Source organism: Drosophila rhopaloa, unplaced genomic scaffold (genome assembly GCF_018152115.1).
Source record: "Drosophila rhopaloa isolate 14029-0021.01 unplaced genomic scaffold, ASM1815211v1 contig_2, whole genome shotgun sequence".
In the NCBI taxonomy this organism is placed as follows: domain Eukaryota; kingdom Metazoa; phylum Arthropoda; class Insecta; order Diptera; family Drosophilidae; genus Drosophila; species Drosophila rhopaloa.
Genome location: NW_025335083.1, coordinates 8,591,673 through 8,612,084, shown reverse-complemented (window position 1 = coordinate 8,612,084; position 20,412 = coordinate 8,591,673). Strand labels below are relative to the sequence as shown.

Here is a 20,412-nt window from a genome sequence, read left to right as displayed (position 1 = left end):
CAACTTTTCCTCGGCTCGCACTCGGCTGTTGAACCGAATGCTCGGCTGGCATGTAGGCCACAACAGAAACGAGCCTCCTTTTTATTGAATTTTTGAGCACACGCAGGACACACGACATCCTCTGCCCGCCGAGAAAAGCTTTTCCAGGCGGGCGGAAAGGGGTGGAAAGCTGGGCTGGCAGGTCCGTATGCTAGCGGTAAATTGCAGGGCAACAAAGTTGTAAACAAATCATTAAAGGCTGGAAATAACTGGGGTGGTGGTCGGCTGTCGGGTGGAACGTTCCCTGCCAGCGAACAGTTAGTTAGGTCCTTTTGGGGTTCGTTTTGAGCTTCGAAGAGCTTTTTACCAACATGAATCAAACTAGCGAGTGTTTGAATAATCCCATTTTGGCTGACCGTTAGAGCCAAAGTAATAAGTTTTATCAAAGAACTGTCTGGGGAAATTATTCATCTTTGATTGTAATAAGTGCAAATATATTTTTGATGACTTTAAAAAGCCTTAAATAATAATGTCACAAAATTAAAATTTATATTTACTACCAGTTTATTTTGCTTATCTGAATTTGAATGAGTTAATTGCTCTCTTATTTACATTTCAAATGATTACATTTTATACAAATTAAAATCGATTAAATTTTGTTGTTGCCAATAACATTATTTGGTATTATTGTTAGGTTACTGGTTAATATTTTGGGAATTAAATATTTTCAACTTCAAATTCAAATCCCTTAATTCGATTCAGTAAAAAAACCGTTAAGAAATATGTACCGGAAGTAGCTCGCGCCATCTAGTTTTCAACCATCGAATCAATTTCAAATGTTCGTTTTCAACATATGGGCAAAGCTCTTCTATCCTATCGTATTAAATTTAAAACGTAAACAAATTTGATTGGAAAGCTTGTTTGAAATCAAATCATCAGCAAATACAATAAACAGCAGGCCAAATCAGCTTAACAAAAATCAATCAATCCTTAAAAATGTTCAGGAACCCCATTTGAATATATTAAAAAAGACACAACTCCAGAAGTTGTATGGTGTGCATGGAAATTTAATACTACTGAAACATTAATATTCTTAAAATAAATGTTTTTATTATGACGTCTCTTATGTTTTGACTGACAATAAGTTTGATCAAATAGATTTTTTTTTTAAATCTATCTCTTTTGATTAACAAGATTTAATTTTTCCAAATAAAAACTTAAATTGCGCCACTGTGCGACGGTGGCGGTGCTTTTGGTGCAACAACAAATTATTTTTGTTTGCTCGCTGTGTTGTTGGTTCTGAGAGCGGCAGCTGTTGTTGTGTCCGTGAGAGCAGGAGTGCGCGTGTGTATGGGTCTGAGTAAGCAACTGTTGTTGTTTCAATGTTTCCTGAGAGTTAGAGCAAAGAAGAAGAAGAGTTATCTGGCGCACACTGGAACGAAGATCACAGGGATTTCGCAGGTACCTTTCCAGGTAAATTAGTTTGGGTTCGTTGCTGCTTTGTTTTTTTTTGCGGTGATTACAGGGTAAAAAGAGAATAGCTGTGTATAAATACGAAACTTCTTCGCAAATTTGTATTACATTTTAAACACAAAAATGATTTAGCAACTTTATCAGTGAGCAGTGATAAGATTTTTTCAAAAGTTTCATCAACGACTCAAATACTCAAAACACCTCCAAATCAAGCAACGCAATAATGGTTTGGACATTACAAACAACTCCCTTAATTTAATTTTTATTAAAATATTTGATAAAACTTCATACAAAATTTTCTTTAAAAGAAAATGGTTTTTGTTTTGTAGGCTTAAAAATTGCAGTTCATTTTGATTACAATTACTTCTAATAACGATTGGAACCCTCTTTCTGAAGTCCATGATAACAATTCTGGAACAGATAAGGTTTGGTTCTATAGGAAGACAGGTGATTTTAGAGGTACGCCTTTATTTAGACGCTAATCTTGATGTAAATTTGCATCATTATTGCAAAAATTTTATTAATAAATTATTTCACAATTTGGCAATACTGTTTAATAGAGAAGACGAAGTAAAACCGGGAAGTAGTTGATTTTAAAATTAAGGACTTTTATGAAAGTTACGGACAATATTTAATATTGTTTACGAAAATAATGGATTTCAAATCATAGACGTTAAAGTAAGTATTGCGGTATCCTTAAAAGATCCTCTGCATGATCCTTTCGTAGTGACTTTGCTGCCTACGACAGGCAATATTTCGGGTCACAGTGCAACAATTTTTGTTGGCCTGTGCCGTTTCCCTCCCCCTCCCCCTTTTGCATCTGTATCTTTGCATTTTGTACCGCGCAGTTGCCGTTTCTCTGGCTCAAAAACACTCGGCGAATGTGTGTGTGCATTGTTTGTATTATCCCTGCAGTACCGTTCATCACCTTTTAATCGCTTTTTCATCACCAAAAATTCATCACTGCTGATTAATCGGCGATGAAACTTCATACAAATTAGTGATGAATTTAACATTGGCATGTCCTAGGAGTTAATCAGTGAAAAATTCATCACTCTTTAATCAGTAATTCATCACTCTTTTTTCAGTTTTTCATCACTCTTTAATCAGTAATTCATCACTCTTTTTTCAGTTTTTCATCACTCTTTAATCAGTAATTCATCACTCTTTTTTCAGTTTTTCATCACTCTTTAATCAGTAATTCATCACTCTTTGAACAGCGTTTACTGATGAACATGCGATGAACGAGTGATTAAAATGCGATGAAATAGTGATTAACGAGTGATGAATTACTGATTAAAGAGTGATGAATTCATCACATTTTCATCAGTAATTCATCACTCTTTACTCAGTAATTCATCGCTTTTTCATCTCATTTTCATCGCATTTTCATCGCTTTTTCATCGCTTTTTTTTCATCAGTAAAATTCATTCAGTAAATTTTCATATAAATTTCATTTTTTATTTTATTACAATATTTCATTATTATTTCATTTATTTCATTACATATAACTAATTAATTTAACTTAATTCAATCTACATATGTACGTTTTCAGTTGTCCCGGAGGTGTTGAGGATGTTTCGGTTTCCGTGCCCTTTTTTTGACTTCGTGCTTTATGTACTGGCTCTTCCTGACCAAGTATATCTGAAATAGAAAAATTATTAAAAAAATAAAAACTTACTGCGTTTTTTGTTTTGCCGCCGGCCAAGTCCAGCTTAGTTTATGCTGGCCCAACAGATTTATTATAAGCTTCGCCTTAAATAATGAATAAATATATTAACAGTATATGTAGGTACAGTTCAAAATAATTAATAAAATAACACTTACATAAATTTCTGATAAATTTAGTTATAAAATTTCACAAAAAATCTCTGCTTCGATCTGTTTTCTCCGTTCTCTCAAATGCAAGTGCACGTAAAAACCGCGAAAACAACTTCAGTTGTTGTTCTTTCCGTTGCCTAATTTGTCTTTACATGTTTCGCTTCGCGTCAAAGCAGGGTATATAAAAGCATGTCCGACTATGCAAAATAATCACATAACTTAAATTCACTTAAAAAAGGAATCCATACCTTTCAAAACTATCATAATAATTTTATTTTTAAAAAGTATTTCCATAAAATAATATAATTAATAAGAATCAACAACTACAATACAAAAATTATGCTAATTTATTTTCAAGGGTGTATAAAGGTCGATCTGATTTTAATACATTGTCCTCCACCTCTCAGCTCATTTTATGGGGAGAGAGAAGGAGTAAGAGAGGGAGATGGAAATTTTTATGCGTTGCCTACGATCGGGGACTGAGAGTTTCGGCTCTGCCTGCGTCGCTCTCGGCTCTGCCGACTTTGCCTTTGGCTCTGCCGGCGTCGCAGTCCGCTGCTGATTAAACAGTGATGAATTTTTGTAGTGATGAATTTCGGAACTGCAGGGATTTGTTGTTCGTTGGCAGCAACAACAATAAAAAGTTGCCTGCTGCTCAACGCCAGCTGGGTGTGTTTGTATTGTCGGGCTGGTGTGTGTCTGTGTGATTATCTGTGTGAGCGGTGAAGAGCGGGGTTTTGTGCGTTGTTCTCGGTTTGCTCGCCGTCCGCTCGTGTCTTGTTGTTGCTTCAGTGTTCTACGTTGCCGATAGATACTTGCTACACAAGAAAAAATTTAGCTTGTTACGGAATTGATATTACCAAGTCAAATAAATATTTACATTTGATTATTTTTTTTTTTGTACTCGCTATTGTCAATAAAACTAGTTTGTCTTACATGCTGATATATACTATCTGGTTTAAAAGTAAATGTCAACTCATTTTATTCTCTTAGCTGGTTAAATATTGTATTATGTAATTATAAAATCGTATGATTAATAAATATTATTTTGATATTGTAAACAATAATTTTATGAAAATAATGCGTTTGTAACACAAGTTTTTCTTTCTGTGTGCACCGCTCGCTCTCGTTTCTGCTGGCTGGCAGTCACATTTGTGGCTGTGTCTGTGCCTGTATCTCTGTGTGTTTAGTCGCCTTCGTCGCTTGGAACGCGAAACATACGACATCGCCAACAATCCAACAGTCCGCCGCCAATTCCCGAGCACCGTGCATCGGCGACCACGAATTTCGAATTCAACATTTTTGAACGTTACGTCAGTGTTGCTGCTGTAGCTCGTGTTGTTGCTGCTGTCGGTGTCGTTGCAGCAGCAACAAAAAATATTTTTGGCGCCGTTTTATTTGTGCGCGGTTGTGTGTCGAGTTTTGAAATCGTTGCGAACAAGGAACGTTTTGAAATCCTCTAACTGCCAGGAGCTTTCAAAATCAACACTCCTGATAATTCAACAAACAAAAAAACCAAAAGGTAAAGCAATCTTCTACGCACAACATCACAAGTTAGAACAACAGCAACAATAATACCCCGATAAGCAGCAGCAAGAAAAATTCTATATGCCATATTGTTTCCTTGTATGCGATTGTCTGTGTATTGGTCGGTCTATTGTTGTTGTTTTTGCTGCTGCTGTTGTTGTTGTTTTTGGTCTTGGTGTTGCTGTTGCTCTATCTAACAAAGTTATTGCTTTTGTTGCTGTTGCTGTCATTGGGCCACGGAGCAATATACAATATATGTATATTTGTAGGAAGGGGAAACAAAGAGCGCGCCGGGGATTTCTGCAAGTTTTCTGTGTGTTTTGTTAGCTTTAGAAATATATTCTTTTTTTTTGTTTTTGTTTTTGGTTGGGTTTTTTGTGTTTGGCTGTTGCTGTTTCGGTTTCTGTGTGTTTCGATTGCTGCTTGTTTCTGTACGTTGCTCAGGCGGTAGCTGTACTTTTTTTTGTACCCCGTTGCTAATATATAAACATGAACATTTCTCAAAGAATAAGTACAAACACACGTCGAAACACTCATGCTGATATGTTTATGCTAAATAGACGTAATACAATAAATATTGCCATAGCCAGGTTGGTTGTTTTTCTGCTGTTTGCTCGGTTTCTGCGCCTTCCCATTTCCCCGCCCACGTTGTACATAACAAACCAACAATAACATTAACAAAAACAACAACGGGCAGAACCAAAACACGCGAACAACGCTCGCCTTGATAATGATGTTCGTTGATAATAATGATGACTGGCCACACAAAACAACTTTGCTACTAGCAAACAGTGGTGCGAAAGTGTATCCAAAATTATAAAACAAAATTCGGGTCTTATTTCAAAAACTATAATTTTAGTTTTATATTTTCATTTAAAATATTAAGATAATGGTTTCCAAAAGCGTTGATTACCTTTTTATACACCCAAACCAAGTCTGATACTGATAACGCTAAGCCTGAACCTAATCTAAATAACATAAAAATCTCACTACTACATCTACACTTAAAATTTCAATTGATTAAAATGCAATTAAATAAAATCTATAAAAAAATATTCGAAAAATCAAATACCTATCTTAAAGAAAACAAAATTGAAGTGTCAGATTATAAATCAGTTTTTAAAAAAGGAAACTTTTTATAGCCTATCAAATAGGCTAGTGGTTAACTTATATAAAGCTATTTTTTGGATTTAGCTGCGGTATACTTTTTTACCACTCCATAAAAGATTTATTGTTTCTAAAGATTTCTAAGGCACCTTATTATTAAACAGTTAAAATCTCTTTTAAGATCTTATTAATCTACGAAAATTATAAAATGTCCCGAGTTGCAATTACAATATTTCTCTGTACCCTTGATTTCCCATTAGTTTCAGCCCAATGTGCGCACGTTTTTCGCTGTGCAAAACTGGTGGGCTTAGCGCAAGGTGCTGAAAGTGGCGGGAAAACTGTTAGAGATTTAAGAGAGGCCCAAGTGTCGTTTAAAGGGGATGGGATGGTCGCAGGGGGTTGCTTGGGGGGAGGGAGCCGAGTGAGTGGACAGGTGAGTGAGTTGGTGAGTGGGCTGATTAGAATCGAAACAGGTAGTCGCAGGTGCGAGAGCGAATCGTTTCGCGAGTGAGTGAGTGCGGTGGGTACTCGCACACACATTCGTGACTATTCAATGCATTTGGCCAACATGTTTTCGGATATTGCAACACAACATTGCTTGCTGTTGCAGTGGTTGCTGCTACAATGTTTCTGCCGTTGCTGCTATTTTCGCTGTTGTTGCTGTTATCAGTGAACCAGCCGAAAGCTTTCGGGCTTTCAAAGACAACAACAACAACAACAAAAACAAGCAACACAAACAGCCAAATTGCCTGTTATTTTTATGGCCGCTGCCATTGTTGCTGTTGTGGCTATAATAATATGAAAAGTAAACAAAGTGGCTGTCGCCGTTTCGCCGTTGTCATCAACGTTGAAACGTCGGCAATGTCGCCCGTTTTCTCGCTGCTTTCCAGCTTGCAAAACTGTACTGAAAATAATAGCAACTACAACAAAGTCGGCCACAATGTTTTATTAAGTTTCACGAAATATATATGAGCGAAAAGCTCTATTCGTCGTTTGCTGAGACAGCAGCAACAGAAAAGAACAGAAACCAACACAAACAAACAACACGACAAAACGAAAAGAAACCGAACACAAAACCCCAGAACAAAAAGCGAAAAAGCTGAAAAAGAGTCGAAGAGCATTCTCTTTGTTTGCCTGCTCGTAAATAAATAGGAATGGAATATGGATAGGAAAGTCTAAAAATCAAATATTGGAGTGTCAAACGATACTTTAAGTTTCTATTTCTCGAAGTCTAGATGTGCAACCTGATAGTCATTTAAATCGCAAAATTGATGGCTACACTTTTTTAGTTATTTGAAGGACTTTTAAATCACTCATAATAGTTTGCAAGTTTTTAAGACCAATTAATTGACAGTCAATTGCTTTTCAGGCTGTGTGAAGTTCGAAACCACCTGCGAATATGACAACCTCAACGCGCAGCAGTAGCAACACAAATAGCAACAATAACCACAACAACGACCGCGAGGAGCGAACCTCAGCCAGCACCACCACATACAACCACCACAGCCCAACAGGATCCGAATCCGGAACTCCAGGAGCCACCATTGGTTCCACGAGTCGAGTGATGCAGGCGGACGAGGACTTCAACATCCGCTTTGTCAACCTGGTGCGCACCCACAAATGTCTCTACGATAAGAAGGTGCCAGAGTACCGCAACAGGTGAGACCAAAAACCGTTAGATCATACTAGTTTTCATCTAGAATATCATAGGGTTCAAATTAAAAAGGACCAAGACTTAAAAAGTTAGGCTTAAAATACAAACCCCTAAACTACTCATAATTCTAAACACGATTATATCAATGACTAGTATTAATTTCCTGATTAAAAAATATTAAAAAGAGTCAGATTATTAAGTTAGTTTTTATTAAAGCAGTAATATTTGATGAAAATCAAAACTGGAATTTCCAAAGAATCACGTCCATTACGACTAAAGTCAAAGTAGGTTTAGTGATAGTAACACCAATCAATTGCAGTGACTTAAAAAATTTATTCCAGATTCCCAATATATTTAAAGGTTATATATTTAATTTTTATATATATTTATACATCACTTTTATATTAAAGTTCGAACATTAATTTGTCTTATTTTAACTTTACAGGGACAACCAAGAAAAAGCATGGGTGCTTATTTCCAAGGAGACGCGTGAAAGTGGTGAGTAAAAATCGGATTTCACTTACATTAACCATATTAACTGACCGAACTGTCTGTATACATTAGTGATCCACTGCAAGGAGCGATGGCGCAACCTACGCGCCTGCCTTTCCCGCTACATAAAGCAACAGTACGGATCGGAGCCACAGCACAAACCCTACTACCTGACCGAGCACATGGCGTTCCTGCTGCCCTTCCTCAAGTCAAGTCGAAACTCCCTGGAGGGGAACAACAGTTTGGCCACGCTGTATCAGATGTCCCAGCAACACCTGCACCACCATCAGCCGCACCTGCTCCACCCAGCAATCCATGCCCACGAGGAGCACAAATATTGCGCAACGACCAACAATAATAATAATAACATCAGTAATAATAGCGAGAATATGGAGGAGGCATTGGAGATGAAGTACTCGATATCGGAGAAGGACGATGAGGAGACCATCGATGCCTTTGATCCGGCGGTGACCAACACCTTGGGTCTGAAGCATCTGTCGTCCACGCCCACCCACAGCACCCACGCCCATCAAAGGGGCGGAGGAGATTCGCCTGCCAGGAGTGATACGGCCAGTGCGGACAGCATGAAGAACTTCATTCCGGATGTGCAGCTGGCCGAGACGGGTTCACAGCTCATTTACAACGATAGCGGGCGAGGCACACCGCCGCCCCTTCATTACCATCCGCACTCTCATCCACATCCACATCCTCATCCCCTGGCCCTGGCAATGGATCATCACCCAGCGTCCTTCGAACCGGGCACCAAAAGGATTAAGACGGAATGCGAGGCCACCAGCACGATGACAAATGCAGGAGGTTTCTACGGCGGATTGAGTTCCTCGGAACTTGCGGACATGGAGTTCTTTCGCAGCATCCTTCCAGATCTGGCGGCTCTTACTCCCCAGCAACGCCGCAAGTTCAAGATTGGCATTCTGGAGCTCATCGATGACGTCGTAACCCGTTATCCCGCCCAGGAGCACTGCAACGGAGGAGGACCAGCGAACGTGGTCAACGGCAGTGGAGGAAGCAGCAATGGGGGATCTGTGAAGCATCAAAGGCGCAGCTCTGGACGTGATTGGCGAAAACAATGAAGGCATGGGAAAAGGAACGGAAAGTCACTAATCCTTAACTAGAAATATGATAAGTTTAGTTAGAAGCTTAAGGTGGAACTGAAGTTGGAGTGGATGCCTTTACTATCGGTATCTAAGCCAACTATAGTCCGCTCACTGTTCATGTGTTGTGTGCGCTCAATCAGATGAGTAAGTAAATATGGGCATTAAATGATTTCACACTAACGAGTTTTGTTCGATTTCGATTTCCCGAAAACTTTGATTTTCTATTTGAACTTACGTGTCATTCACTTCTGTTCAAATTTAAATTAAACATAATAAAAACAAGATCGGTATCGAACACGAATGGATGTGAAAACAGGAGATGCCCGATAAGCCATTAAGCTCTAAATGAAGCAGACCAGGGATCCCTGAAAACCGTTATTTGTATTTATAAATGTGTGCAAATCAATTCTTTGGAGATTTATGAATTACAAACACGGTTTTTATGGAGCTTCTTGTCAGTTTCGTATAGAGCGTAAACTTAAGAAAACTGTATATATGATGTTGCTAAAGCTTAAACTATTGAATCGATGTACAAAGCTTGTCCGGATTAAGTAAACAAAATAACAATAAAGAGAAAGAAGGAAATCAAACTGCTGTGTAAAATAATAAACAATTGAGAGTATGGAAAATTACACGGTAAACTTTAATTTATAAACTCGACAACTTCAACAAAGGATGTTTCACAAGGGGCCTTGCCCCATTTTCTAGGGAGCGGGTGCACCACAAATGCTCTCCTTCTGAGAGAAATGCACTAGGACAAACCTTGTCCCTTTCTTCGCACTAAAAGCTAATTTTTGTTGGCGGCTTTATCGGAGGCTGGGATCGGATTGGATCGGATCTACAACTTTGAGGAGCCAGTCTTGGGGTAGAACTTCTTCGCCGGATCCTTGGCCATGTCCAGCAGAGTCTGGGCGGGCTTGAAGGGGGTTCCGTACAGCTCGGCATAGGACTGCATCTTGCTGACCAGCTTGCCTGCTCCGTACTGGTCGACCCAGCGGAAGGGTCCCCCGGAGAATGGCGGGAAGCCCAGGCCGAAAACGGCGCCCACATCGCCCTCCAGCGGACTGACCAAAATCTTATCCTCCAGACACAGCACAGCCTCGTTGACGAAACGCGACACCATTCGCAGCGTCAGATCCTCGGGGGTGTTGGCTCCCTTTGATACTAGGCTGTACTTCTGCTTGATGATCTCAAGAGCATCGTTGTTCACCGGACGAGTTCCTCTCTTCTGGCCATCGTACAGGAAGATGCCCTTTCCGGATTTGCGTCCCAGGAAACCGGCCAACACCAGATCGTTCATCACTTCCAAATTGCCTCCGCTAAAGCGATCACCGAACGCCTTCCCCAGGTTCCCGGCAATGTGGGAGCCCACATCAATGCCAACCTCATCGGCAAGGGTTGCAGCGCCCACGGGAAAACCAAACTTCTTCATGTACTGGTCTAGATCCTTGGGATCCACGCCTTCCTGCAGCAGTCTGAAAAGGAAATTCGAATAATATTAGTTTAATCGAAATCATTATAGGCTATATAATGAAAATTACTTGGTGATGATAAAAACATTAATTTTTTAGTAATTTAATAAAAATTAAAGATCAAAGTCGCTTTACAAGGATATCAAGTACTGATGATTTAAGGATCATGAACTAATTTTAATAAAATAGTAATTTCCATAGGGTAAAGTAAACCAGCACCAACCTTATGGCCTCCGACAGCATAGGGGCTAGGATGCGGGTGGTGTAGAATCCGGGTCCGTCTCCTACGGTGATGACGACCTTGCCTTGCTTCAGGCCGACAGCCACGGCCTGGGCAATGGTGTCCTTGGAGGTGCCTGGGTGGGTGATAATCTCCAGCAGCTGCATCTTGTCCACGGGAGAGAAGTAGTGCATGCCGACAACTTTCTCGGGCCGTGAGCTACCGGCAGCAATATCGGTAATGGGGATGGCGCTGGTGTTGGTGGCAATGACGCAGTGCTTGGGAACAACTGCCTCCAACTCCTTGATCACGTTGTGCTTGACCTTAATGTCTTCGAACACAGCTTCGATAATGATGTCCGCGTTCTTGAAGTCGTTGTAATCAAGAGTGGGTAACAGGCTGGCTAAAGTCTGATCGCGTTCCAGTGCAGAGATCCGCTTGCGCTTCACGGCCGTCTCTAGACCCTTCTGCACCTGACCAATACCGCGAGCCAGACCCGCCTCGGTGGCATCCTTCATCACCACCTGGTAGCCCTTGTCGACGGAGACCTGAACGATTCCGGCGCCCATCAGGCCAGCTCCCAGAACACCGACAGTCTTGACCGGACGCTCTGGCTTGCCGAATCGGTTCTTCTTGCACTCAGTTTGGCCACGGAAGAGGGAAATCAAACCCTTGGACTCGGGGGTGGCCGACAGATCGCCAAAGCCCTTACGCTCCGCCTCGTAGCCTGCATCGGATCCCTTATCCACGCCAGCGCGGATCACATCGAGGATCTGTTTGGGATTATAGGTTAGCTTATAATTATACGAACAGTTTGTACAGTATCTAACCTTCAGGGGAGCGGGATAGAGACCATTGGAGGCTCTAAGCACCTGCTTCCTGGCAGTGTCGAAGATCTTGTTCTTTACAAAGTCAGTGTCCATAACGAAGGACTGAATCTTGTTGACCAGTCCGCCTTTTTCGCGGTTTACCTGTAAGAAAAATGTTGTAAGTTGGTGTATGTTGATTTCACTAATCCGTTAAAGGACATAACTCTTAAAAAAAATTTAATAAACAGCCTTTAAATTTATCAGATAAACATATCTTAAAAGCCTGGCCGGAATCGCGTTTTGATTGAAATGGAATTGATATTTTATATATCAAAATAAGATTACTCTAAAGATATGTTTGCATAAATTTAGGTATAGCAAATTAAGTTTGTAAAAATATTTTAGAAAGTACGAATTTTGTTAGAAATTTGCCATTTAAATACTTTAGTGAGTAATGTAATTTAACTATAAACCATTCTATGTGTCCCAGAATTGAAACATCTACAAGTGTGTAATTGTCTCTAAAAATATCTTACGCGAAGTTTGCCACTGGCCAGGTCGTTTGCCACCTGGACGGCGGTCTTCTCCAGATACTCGATGGTGTTCTGCTCCGCAGGCTGGAGTCCAGGACCGAGGGGTTCCACCAGCAGATCCACGATTCCCAATCGCTTGGCGCGATCGGCGCGCACCTGCTTGCCGGTCAGCTCCAGATCCAGAGCGGTGGGCACAGAGGTGAGCTTGGGCAGACGCACAGTTCCACCACCGCCGGGGAGGAGACCCAACATGACCTCCGGCAGACCCAGCTTAGTCTTGCTATCCTTGGTGGCGATGCGGTAATGACAGGCCAGGGCGAGTTCCAATCCTCCGCCCAGACAGACGCCACTGATGGCGGCCACAATGGGCTTCTTGCTGCGCTCCATTCGGTCGAACATCACCTGGGCGCCGTGGGAGATCAGAGTGGCCTCTTCCGCAGTCTGGCAGGCCTCCAGCATTCCAATGTCGGCTCCAGCCACAAAGCATCCCGGTTTACCCGAGATCAGAACGGCCGAACTGACAGCAGGATTTGTCTCCAGGTCCTTGATCACTCGCTCGAACTCGTCGCTCACCTCGGTGCCCAGGGAATTGACCTTGGCATTGGGGGAGTCTATCTTGATGACCAGCACTCCATTGACCACCTTGGTGTGGAGGTGCTTGTTGGCCACCGGAGCGGGAGTCGTGGACATAAGGCGGCGGTTCTGGAGAAGATGGGCCGAAACGGGCAGGGCTGCGGGGGGAAGGGGTTACGAGTTCGGTTGACGATTAGTGGTCATTATCTCACGGCACTCGAAATCGGAAAGCAGAAAGCGAGAGACAGGCACTATACATACGTCAAGAGAGAGTACAAAGTGCAAAGTCCAGTTATGCGGCATCGGGGGCGGCCCTCCAAATAGAGAGATACCGCTAGATCGGTACTTCCATTGGCAAAAACTACACTACATTATTACCTAAAACTCTTGCTTTCCCTTTCCGATCTCCATAAAATCGGTAATTACCCACCTCTCGTGCACTTATTGTGCAGCAATTGTTGTCGCGAAATTTGGCCAACGGCACTCAGAAATCTCGTTGCCGACATTGCACAGTCGTAATTCGATTGGATTCGTTTTTCACTTTTTACCTAATTATCTATTACTTTGTCAATTGAACTTTGTTCTTGCACCGTTTGATTTGCTATAAAAAACGATGCGGCAATTGTTCAACTTGTTGCACTAGAGTGGAATGGAGAAATAGTGATGCCAACATCGATGTTTTAAAAAATCCGAGATATCGATGTTTAGCCGGCCATAATCGATGTTTTTCCATCTCGAATGAGCATCGAGTTTTTCCATCTCGAATTGATATATATCAATATAAAAAATAAATTAAGAAATTTAAAAAAATATAAACGTATTTCAAATAAAATTGATGTCTGTTAAAACCGTTAATATTGATGTAAGACCGGCGTCATGATGGTATTTCAAGTTTTAAAAGGGGAATAAAACTGTGGATGAACTCGGTATCTCCGGTGCAGATCCCCGCTAACTGCGGAGTAAGTAAACTCAGCAGTTGTTATTAGAAGGGGGTTCTTCACAACTAGATGGCGCTTTACAGTATCCGACCATAATAAGTGTATACATGATCAGTATCATCAGTGTCCGTCTGTTCATCCTTTCTCCTTTCCATCATTTCCAATCCAAACTAGTATTCCAGTTTTAATGTTATCAGATGTGTTAATCAAAATCGGACAACCAAATACATCCTCTGTATTTCATACTTTCATACTAATAATTTGTTTAAAAATACACAATAAACCTTTTGTAATTTAACTTTCTTTCCGGAATGGAATAGTAATCCGTTTCTCTTTTTAGACCAGATGAATTTCCTTTAAACAAATGTGTAGGTGAAAAACATTTGTGTATACCTTTACTCGGTTAATTTTAGTTTGTACTTACCTAAAATTCAGTTATTTAGTAAAAACCAAAAAATTAAAGTTAAAAATGGTTTTGTCACTCCCGACACCGAATTTTATGATTTTTCCACTGACATTGTTTGCAGGAATTTGTCACGCTGAATGACCCACCCCGCTTGAGGTTGCACTATTAACAGGCCGCACGATTTGCGGGACACGCATGTCACTCGCATTTTTCAGGTCGCTTCCTCGGATCGAGGTCCAGGACTCATTGAAGCCGCATTAAGCGCGCCTCATTTGCTTTGATACCATTGTCCTTTCAAGTGGCCACTCCTAAATAGGTTCGGATGAGATTTCGCCACATTGCCATGCGCTTTATTGTGGCAACACGCCTTTGTGGCCTTTGACGCGCCGTTTCATGTGGCATGTACTATAAAATAAATAGTTAATCGTTTTTCCCCGAAGCTGCAGCTGCGGTTTTGATTTCTCCGCTGATCGACCTATGATGCGATGTGTTAAGAGTCAAAAAAGTCACACTCGAGTTCGAGTTCTTCGGTGTCTGTCAACTGTAAAAGTCTGTCAGTCAAATGCTGGTAGACAGCTGAGTGACGAGCTGACCTGACCTTTTCCAACCAGCAGGCTTATCAAACTGGAACAAAATTGGCAGAGCTAACATTTTTAAAAAATTTTAAAATAAAAGTCAAAAGGTGCGACAAGTTTAATTTATTTAAAATATGAAATGAGTTTAAGAAATAGGTACATTTTTATAAACCCTAGCTAATTACCTGAGTCTTAGCTATTATTATATCCTTCTATATTAGTTTTTGTTATGTAAACTATTTCTATCATTTATAATAAATAAATAAATAAATAATCCCTAATAAATAATAATCACTATCTACTACATAGCGGCTTGTCATTAGGGGATTATTTCTTACCAACAGATAATATTTTAAGTTAAATATTCATATTATAAAAGTGTAAACTTTGCCTAACTATGTGAGTGAATATGAATTTTGTTGATTCTAAAAATTCTAGAAAGATATTTCAATATATGGCATCTAACCCTAAATTGAGACCTCTATTAGCTTCATTAGTGTGCGAAAATCTGCATTAACAAATTGGCACCGAATCGCATTTGCATTTGAAATTAGTTTTGAAAATTGCGAACGAGAGTTTGCGAAACCTCAGCCTATGAGGACTTAGGCAAAGGATTCGCGCATTCATTCACGCGAATATTGAATTACACCGGCAACAATGGGATCAGCAGCAGTAAATTTGCATAATACCTTTGTGATCTCAACTTCCTCCCCTCGGCACCCAAATATAACAAAAAGTGAGCAGCGGAGTCAGCGACTCCAAAGAGTTCTCATTTGCATGCGAGGGTTAGGGCTAAGGGCTAATCAAACAGCAAGGACAAATATTGTTGCAGCACGGAGGCTGGCTCGACAGGAAGCACACGCTCTGCAGTGATTTATGGCTGGAAATTAACATAAATGAAATCAAAACATTTTAAATGTTTTCATTTAGGCAAGGGTACGGCGCAGCCGCACTCGAATTATATATGCAAATATCGTTTGAAACAAAGTCATTCCTCATTTTTCCTCATTTCGAGTGTGCGAATATCCTTGAAGGTCGCACGCGTCAGCGGCACACTTTCCCTGCGACATGACAACTAATGGGCGTTTTGTTTATGGTCGATATCAAACCCCCATTAGGGTCGAGTACTTCTTGCCAATGCCAACTTGCAACCCCTTCACTCTGGCCGACCTTTTTTTTTATATTTTTAATTATTTATAATCGGTTTAAAAAAAATACAGAAACAATATCCAAATATTTGAGTGGCCTTTGACAGGAGGTAACCCCTTTAATAAGCCCCTGATTTGATTGCCGCTGAATATGGAATTTTAAATTTAATTTTATAGGCTCGTTGGTTAAAAAAAACTTTCCAAAGAATGTGGAAATAATACAAGAACAAAAGACTTTATTAACAATTTTAAAAAGGAAATGGGAAAATACGATTTTTGTACACAACTCATCGAGAATAACATATTTTTAGAACATTATGAAGTACAAACGATACATGTTGAAATATCTTTGCAGATCAAGCATGTCTAAATTGGCAAGTACTATTAATCAATATTTCGTCAATGGTTATTTTTCGAATCGTTATTTTCCCGTACAAAGTTAGGTAGTACAAGTTATACATGTGGTATTGTCTCTGCGGATCGAACATGTCTAAATGGGATAGTACTTTAAATCAATAAAATCATCAAAGGTCAATTTTCCTTATTTGGATCTTCTCGGTGCAGATTTTGAGAACTTTCTGCATCCTTAACTTGGACATTTGGATCATTAGAATTTTCATTGGCATTCTGAACTTCCTGCTGCAGATTTGAGTCATTAGAATTTTCATTGGCATTCTGAACTTCATGCTGCAGATTTTGATTGGAAATTTCATTGCCGTTCTGAATCTCCTGATACAGATTTGGATTATTGGAACTTTCATTGGCGTTCTGGATTTCCGGATGCGGATTTTGGTCATTTTCATTGGTATGCTGAACTTCCGGATGCGGATTTTGTTCATTTTCATTGGTAGGCTGAACATCCGGATGAAGATTTTGATCATTGGAACTTCCATCGGCGCCCCGAACTTCCCTATTTGGTCTCAATATGAAATGCCCTAAGTGAGGATTATTAAATACAGACTATTTCAAAGCCGGAAATTGATAGAGTAAAACTTACAGCGATCATTAATAGTCCTCACCTCAAATAGCACGGCATTCCGTGTGAGGGCCGACCTACGGAGGTTATACAAGGCAGTGCCCAATCGCTCACCCTCGAACTCTAAGGAAACGCCACGATATCTACGCAGACGGTCAATGACGAACCGTTGACGGCGCATCCTTACTGGATTTCCTTGCTGTTGATTGGGCTGCCTAGCAGAATTCGCTGCAGGTCCTTCGTGGGGCACGAATTCACCAGCTGTTGGGGGGTTAAGCACTACTCGTGCCCTGTTCATTCTTCTCCGCCTGTTCCTTCGAGTGACCGTCTCACGAGGCTTTTAAAAAATAAAAAGCGTTTTGGAATGCTTACACATTATTTTTCAAACGCCTTACTCACCGTCGTACTGACTGACGGCGTTGACTTTACTTCTCTAGGGAAATTTCTGCCCATTTTTACCAATTTTATGTTTACTAAATAATTTGTTATTTTTATTTTATTTTGGAATATCTGTAAGTGTTGACTCGACGACAGATAATTTATACTGATCCATAAGGCTCCCCTTGCCTGACACCAAAACAAAAAGACTGCTACGATTCAGGTTTTTTCAAAAAATGTTTATTACTACACAAAAGTTCATAAATAGGTGGGAAATGTGTCTTAACACTCTATATGGTTACTCTTAAAGGATATAATTATTATTCTTACACGCTCTAAAACTTTGGAATAGCTGGGAAACAAGTACAAGAGTACAAACTAGAAACGTTCAATACAATATTTCATACGTAATAATAGGACCAACAAGCAATGGGAACATGAGTGGGATTCAACTAGGGACTAGAACAACGCTTGAGTGGCTCAGTAATAGTAGTTGCGGTGAGAGATCTAAAGGGCAGGCTCCTCCTCCTCCTCATCCCGATCCCCTAGCAGTAGACGGGATCGGAGCTGGCAACCGAGTGATATGTGGAGTCCATCTGGATGTTCCACCCGTTGTCCACTCCCGAGTTGCTGTAGTAGTAGTCGGCGGACTGCAGCTGATCCTGCGGCTCCTGTGGGTAGCTGGCGAGGGGCAGGAAGCTGGCCTGTTGCTGGTGTTGCTGGTAGGCGGTGGCTTCGTCATAGAGCAGATCCACCGCACTGGCTCCTCCGCCATTCAGTGTCGACTCGAACACACTGAAGATCTCGGAGCTGGTGGTGTAGAAACTGCCCTCCTGGCTGGCAGTCGTCTGGCTCTGGCTTCCATTACTCACGTCCAGCGAGTTGGGCAGGTATCCGTTGAAGTACCCGTAATCCTCGGAGCTGTACCCCGAACTGCTGGTCAAACTGGAGGTGTCGTCGCAGCTCTCGTACAAGGGCATTCCGCACTGGAAGCTCGCGGGGATCGGCTGATCATAGTTGGCCGGCACATGTTGCTGCGGGGAGAGTTGCTGCGGTTGCTGCTGCTGATGTTGCAGTTGCTGCGGGAGGTTCTCCTGGTAGTAACTGCCCGTGGAACTGTGCGCGGAGAGGGGCGAGTGGAGCATATCGTAGGCGTACATTCCAGTGGCATAGGCCGATCCCTCTGGCTCGTAGTACATCTCTCCGTTCCACTGACTTGCCACCGATCCTGATCCCGCAGAGCCGCCATACGATCCCTGTGCTTGGCTGAAACTGGTGTTGTGCGTGGGCGTGGATGTGGGCAGATAGCCGGCTGTCGCCAGTAGCTCCTGATTGGCTTGGGACACCTCCGTTTCGACCATCCTCCGGCGCTTGCTCTCCTGGATCAACTGAGTCTTGGCCTGTCTCTTCGTGGGTCTTAGGCTACTCAGCTTGTCGCTCAGGGCCGACTCCCTGGCCAACATCACGGCCAGACTGCGCACACGTCGTCCTCCGGCCAACAGGCGTCTGGCCTCCGTGGATCCCTTGGCCTCGGGTCTGGGGTGATCGTGGGTGCCCTTGGCCTGGAAGTAGATGCCATTGCCGTCCCTTCGCCAGAAGTGGGTGACTGGATAGCCGCAGTGGCCGCGGCAGGCCTGGATCTCCAAGCGGCCATTGCAATTTCTGTTGGAAACAAAGGAAGTAACTAGTTAGTTTTCGATATTCCAATGATTGATTTTTTTTAATCTGGAAACCCACCTATTGGGACACTGTTTGCCCTGCTGCTTCCTTCGGGCCTTGTCGCAAATGGCGGGTCGCAGATGGACACTTGCTCCATTGGGCAACTTGCACTTGGCACTGCAGAGCAGCACTCCCAGGCAGCTCTTCTTGAGGATGTTCACGTTGTGGTTGTTGGTGTTGCGCATGGCCCAACCGCTGGCATGCTTCCTGGCCTCATCGCTCTGCACCGAGTAGATGAGCCGGCAGTGGCCATTGGCCCAGTCACTGAAGTCGTCGAATTCCCCCACCGACGGCATCTTCGAGTCGTTGATGTCCCAGTCGATGGCCACACATGATTTTGTGGCCGGCGGACTGGGCACGGGCATGGGAACTGGTATCGCCACGGGAACTGGCATAGTGATGGGCATGCCGTTTAATACCATTTTGTTATGCGGTTGTTTTCTCTTCGTCTTTTAATTCACACGCGGTCACGTTTATTTGGTTTTCCCTTCCTTTAGGTTTTCCTATGTGTGTTATTTCTAGCTACTTTTTCCTAGAGCGACGCGTCCGTTCGCATCGACTGCGCAAGGCTGACTAACTGGGCCCGCTCTGCGCAGCACAGTTAAGTTGCCAGCGGTCGAATCGCACGAGGGTTGCTCGAACTGAATGCGGCCTGCCATTGGTTCGTCGTATTCCAGTTCTTTTGTGCGCTTGTGTGGGGTTTATCCGCTTTATCCGAGACTCGAGTTGGGAAACGAGGAGAGTTCCCGTTCCCGAGCAGGTTTGATTGGTAGTACCAGCAGCTGGAGATGGGGAATGGAATAGGGCACTGGGAGAACTGGGAACTAAGAGATGGGTACTCACATTTGGGCAGAGAATCGAGTGCTGTGCTGCTCTAGCACCTGCGGTTGCAGCACGCGCTCCACTGGGTAATTGTACGATATAAAACAAGGGTTTGGGGCACTCGCTGGCAAAGAACTCGGGCCCCAACCCCAGTCAAAGCTAATTAAGTTCAGAAAAAAAGTTTACAACATCAGAGATGGGGAATGGGGAATGGGAATGGAGATGGGGATGGGGATCTGGCATGGCATGAGTTCTGATGGGTACACCTGGCGACAGTCACTGGCAGATGCCAGTGGTCGGGCCTATTTACACTCGTATTGGAGTTGGCTCTCGGAATGGGGAAATGGGGAACAAAGTGAAATGGTTGGAGGGCAAACAAGAGCTCGAAACAAAATGGAGTTGGTTGGGAAAAAACATTGACAGTTTCTCAATTAAAGGCTTTAAAATCAACAAGATCTTAGGCATTCTTAACAATCTTTAAATTTAAAAAGGCCTTTGATTTGATTATCCAAAACGATCAAATGATTGAATATTTTTTGAGCTCAAATAAAATTCTTCTTTGCCTTTGCTGTCAAGAAATAATTTAAATTCAACTAAAACCAAAAATTGTATTATAAAATTATAATATTTAAAGAAATAAATAGTACGGCGATGTACGATTGCTTCATTTACAAA

The 20,412-nt window shown here is 42.0% G+C and overlaps 4 protein-coding genes across 6 annotated transcripts; 1 reads left to right on the top strand and 3 right to left on the bottom strand.

Annotated features, from left to right (window-relative positions):
• Positions 1-4,476: 4,476 nt before the first annotated feature.
• On the top strand, positions 4,477-9,758 carry LOC108042893. 2 transcript variants are annotated; one of them, XM_017121382.2, is made up of 4 exons: positions 4,477-4,795; positions 7,277-7,566; positions 8,007-8,059; positions 8,126-9,758. In XM_017121382.2, the coding sequence occupies exons 2-4, from the start codon at positions 7,307-7,309 to the stop codon at positions 9,142-9,144; spliced, it is 1,332 nt and encodes a 443-aa protein (XP_016976871.1). In that variant the 5' UTR covers positions 4,477-4,795; positions 7,277-7,306; the 3' UTR covers positions 9,145-9,758. The 2 variants fall into 2 exon arrangements, with proteins under 2 accessions (XP_016976871.1, XP_016976872.1); XM_017121383.2 differs by lacking the exon at positions 4,477-4,795 and adding an exon at positions 6,890-7,076.
• A 30-nt stretch (positions 9,759-9,788) lies between these two features.
• Positions 9,789-13,438, bottom strand: LOC108042892 (trifunctional enzyme subunit alpha, mitochondrial). The gene is made up of 5 exons (XM_017121381.2): positions 13,206-13,438; positions 12,206-12,933; positions 11,691-11,831; positions 10,864-11,633; positions 9,789-10,643 (listed from the first exon to the last, which is right to left on the bottom strand). The coding sequence occupies exons 1-5, from the start codon at positions 13,279-13,281 to the stop codon at positions 10,007-10,009; spliced, it is 2,352 nt and encodes a 783-aa protein (XP_016976870.1). The 5' UTR covers positions 13,282-13,438; the 3' UTR covers positions 9,789-10,006.
• Positions 13,439-16,050: 2,612 nt separating this feature from the next.
• On the bottom strand, positions 16,051-17,342 carry LOC108042873 (putative uncharacterized protein DDB_G0286901). 2 transcript variants are annotated; one of them, XM_017121351.1, is made up of 3 exons: positions 17,218-17,342; positions 16,840-17,155; positions 16,051-16,777 (listed from the first exon to the last, which is right to left on the bottom strand). In XM_017121351.1, the coding sequence occupies exons 1-3, from the start codon at positions 17,269-17,271 to the stop codon at positions 16,374-16,376; spliced, it is 774 nt and encodes a 257-aa protein (XP_016976840.1). In that variant the 5' UTR covers positions 17,272-17,342; the 3' UTR covers positions 16,051-16,373. The 2 variants fall into 2 exon arrangements, with proteins under 2 accessions (XP_016976840.1, XP_016976839.1); XM_017121350.1 differs by having other exon boundaries at positions 16,051-16,802; positions 16,862-17,155.
• Positions 17,343-17,414: 72 nt separating this feature from the next.
• Positions 17,415-19,472, bottom strand: LOC108042868 (transcription factor glial cells missing). Its single transcript, XM_017121344.2, has 2 exons — positions 18,934-19,472; positions 17,415-18,858 (listed from the first exon to the last, which is right to left on the bottom strand). Exons 1-2 carry the CDS (start codon positions 19,335-19,337, stop codon positions 17,742-17,744), a joined length of 1,521 nt encoding a protein of 506 aa, XP_016976833.1. The 5' UTR covers positions 19,338-19,472; the 3' UTR covers positions 17,415-17,741.
• Positions 19,473-20,412: the final 940 nt, after the last annotated feature.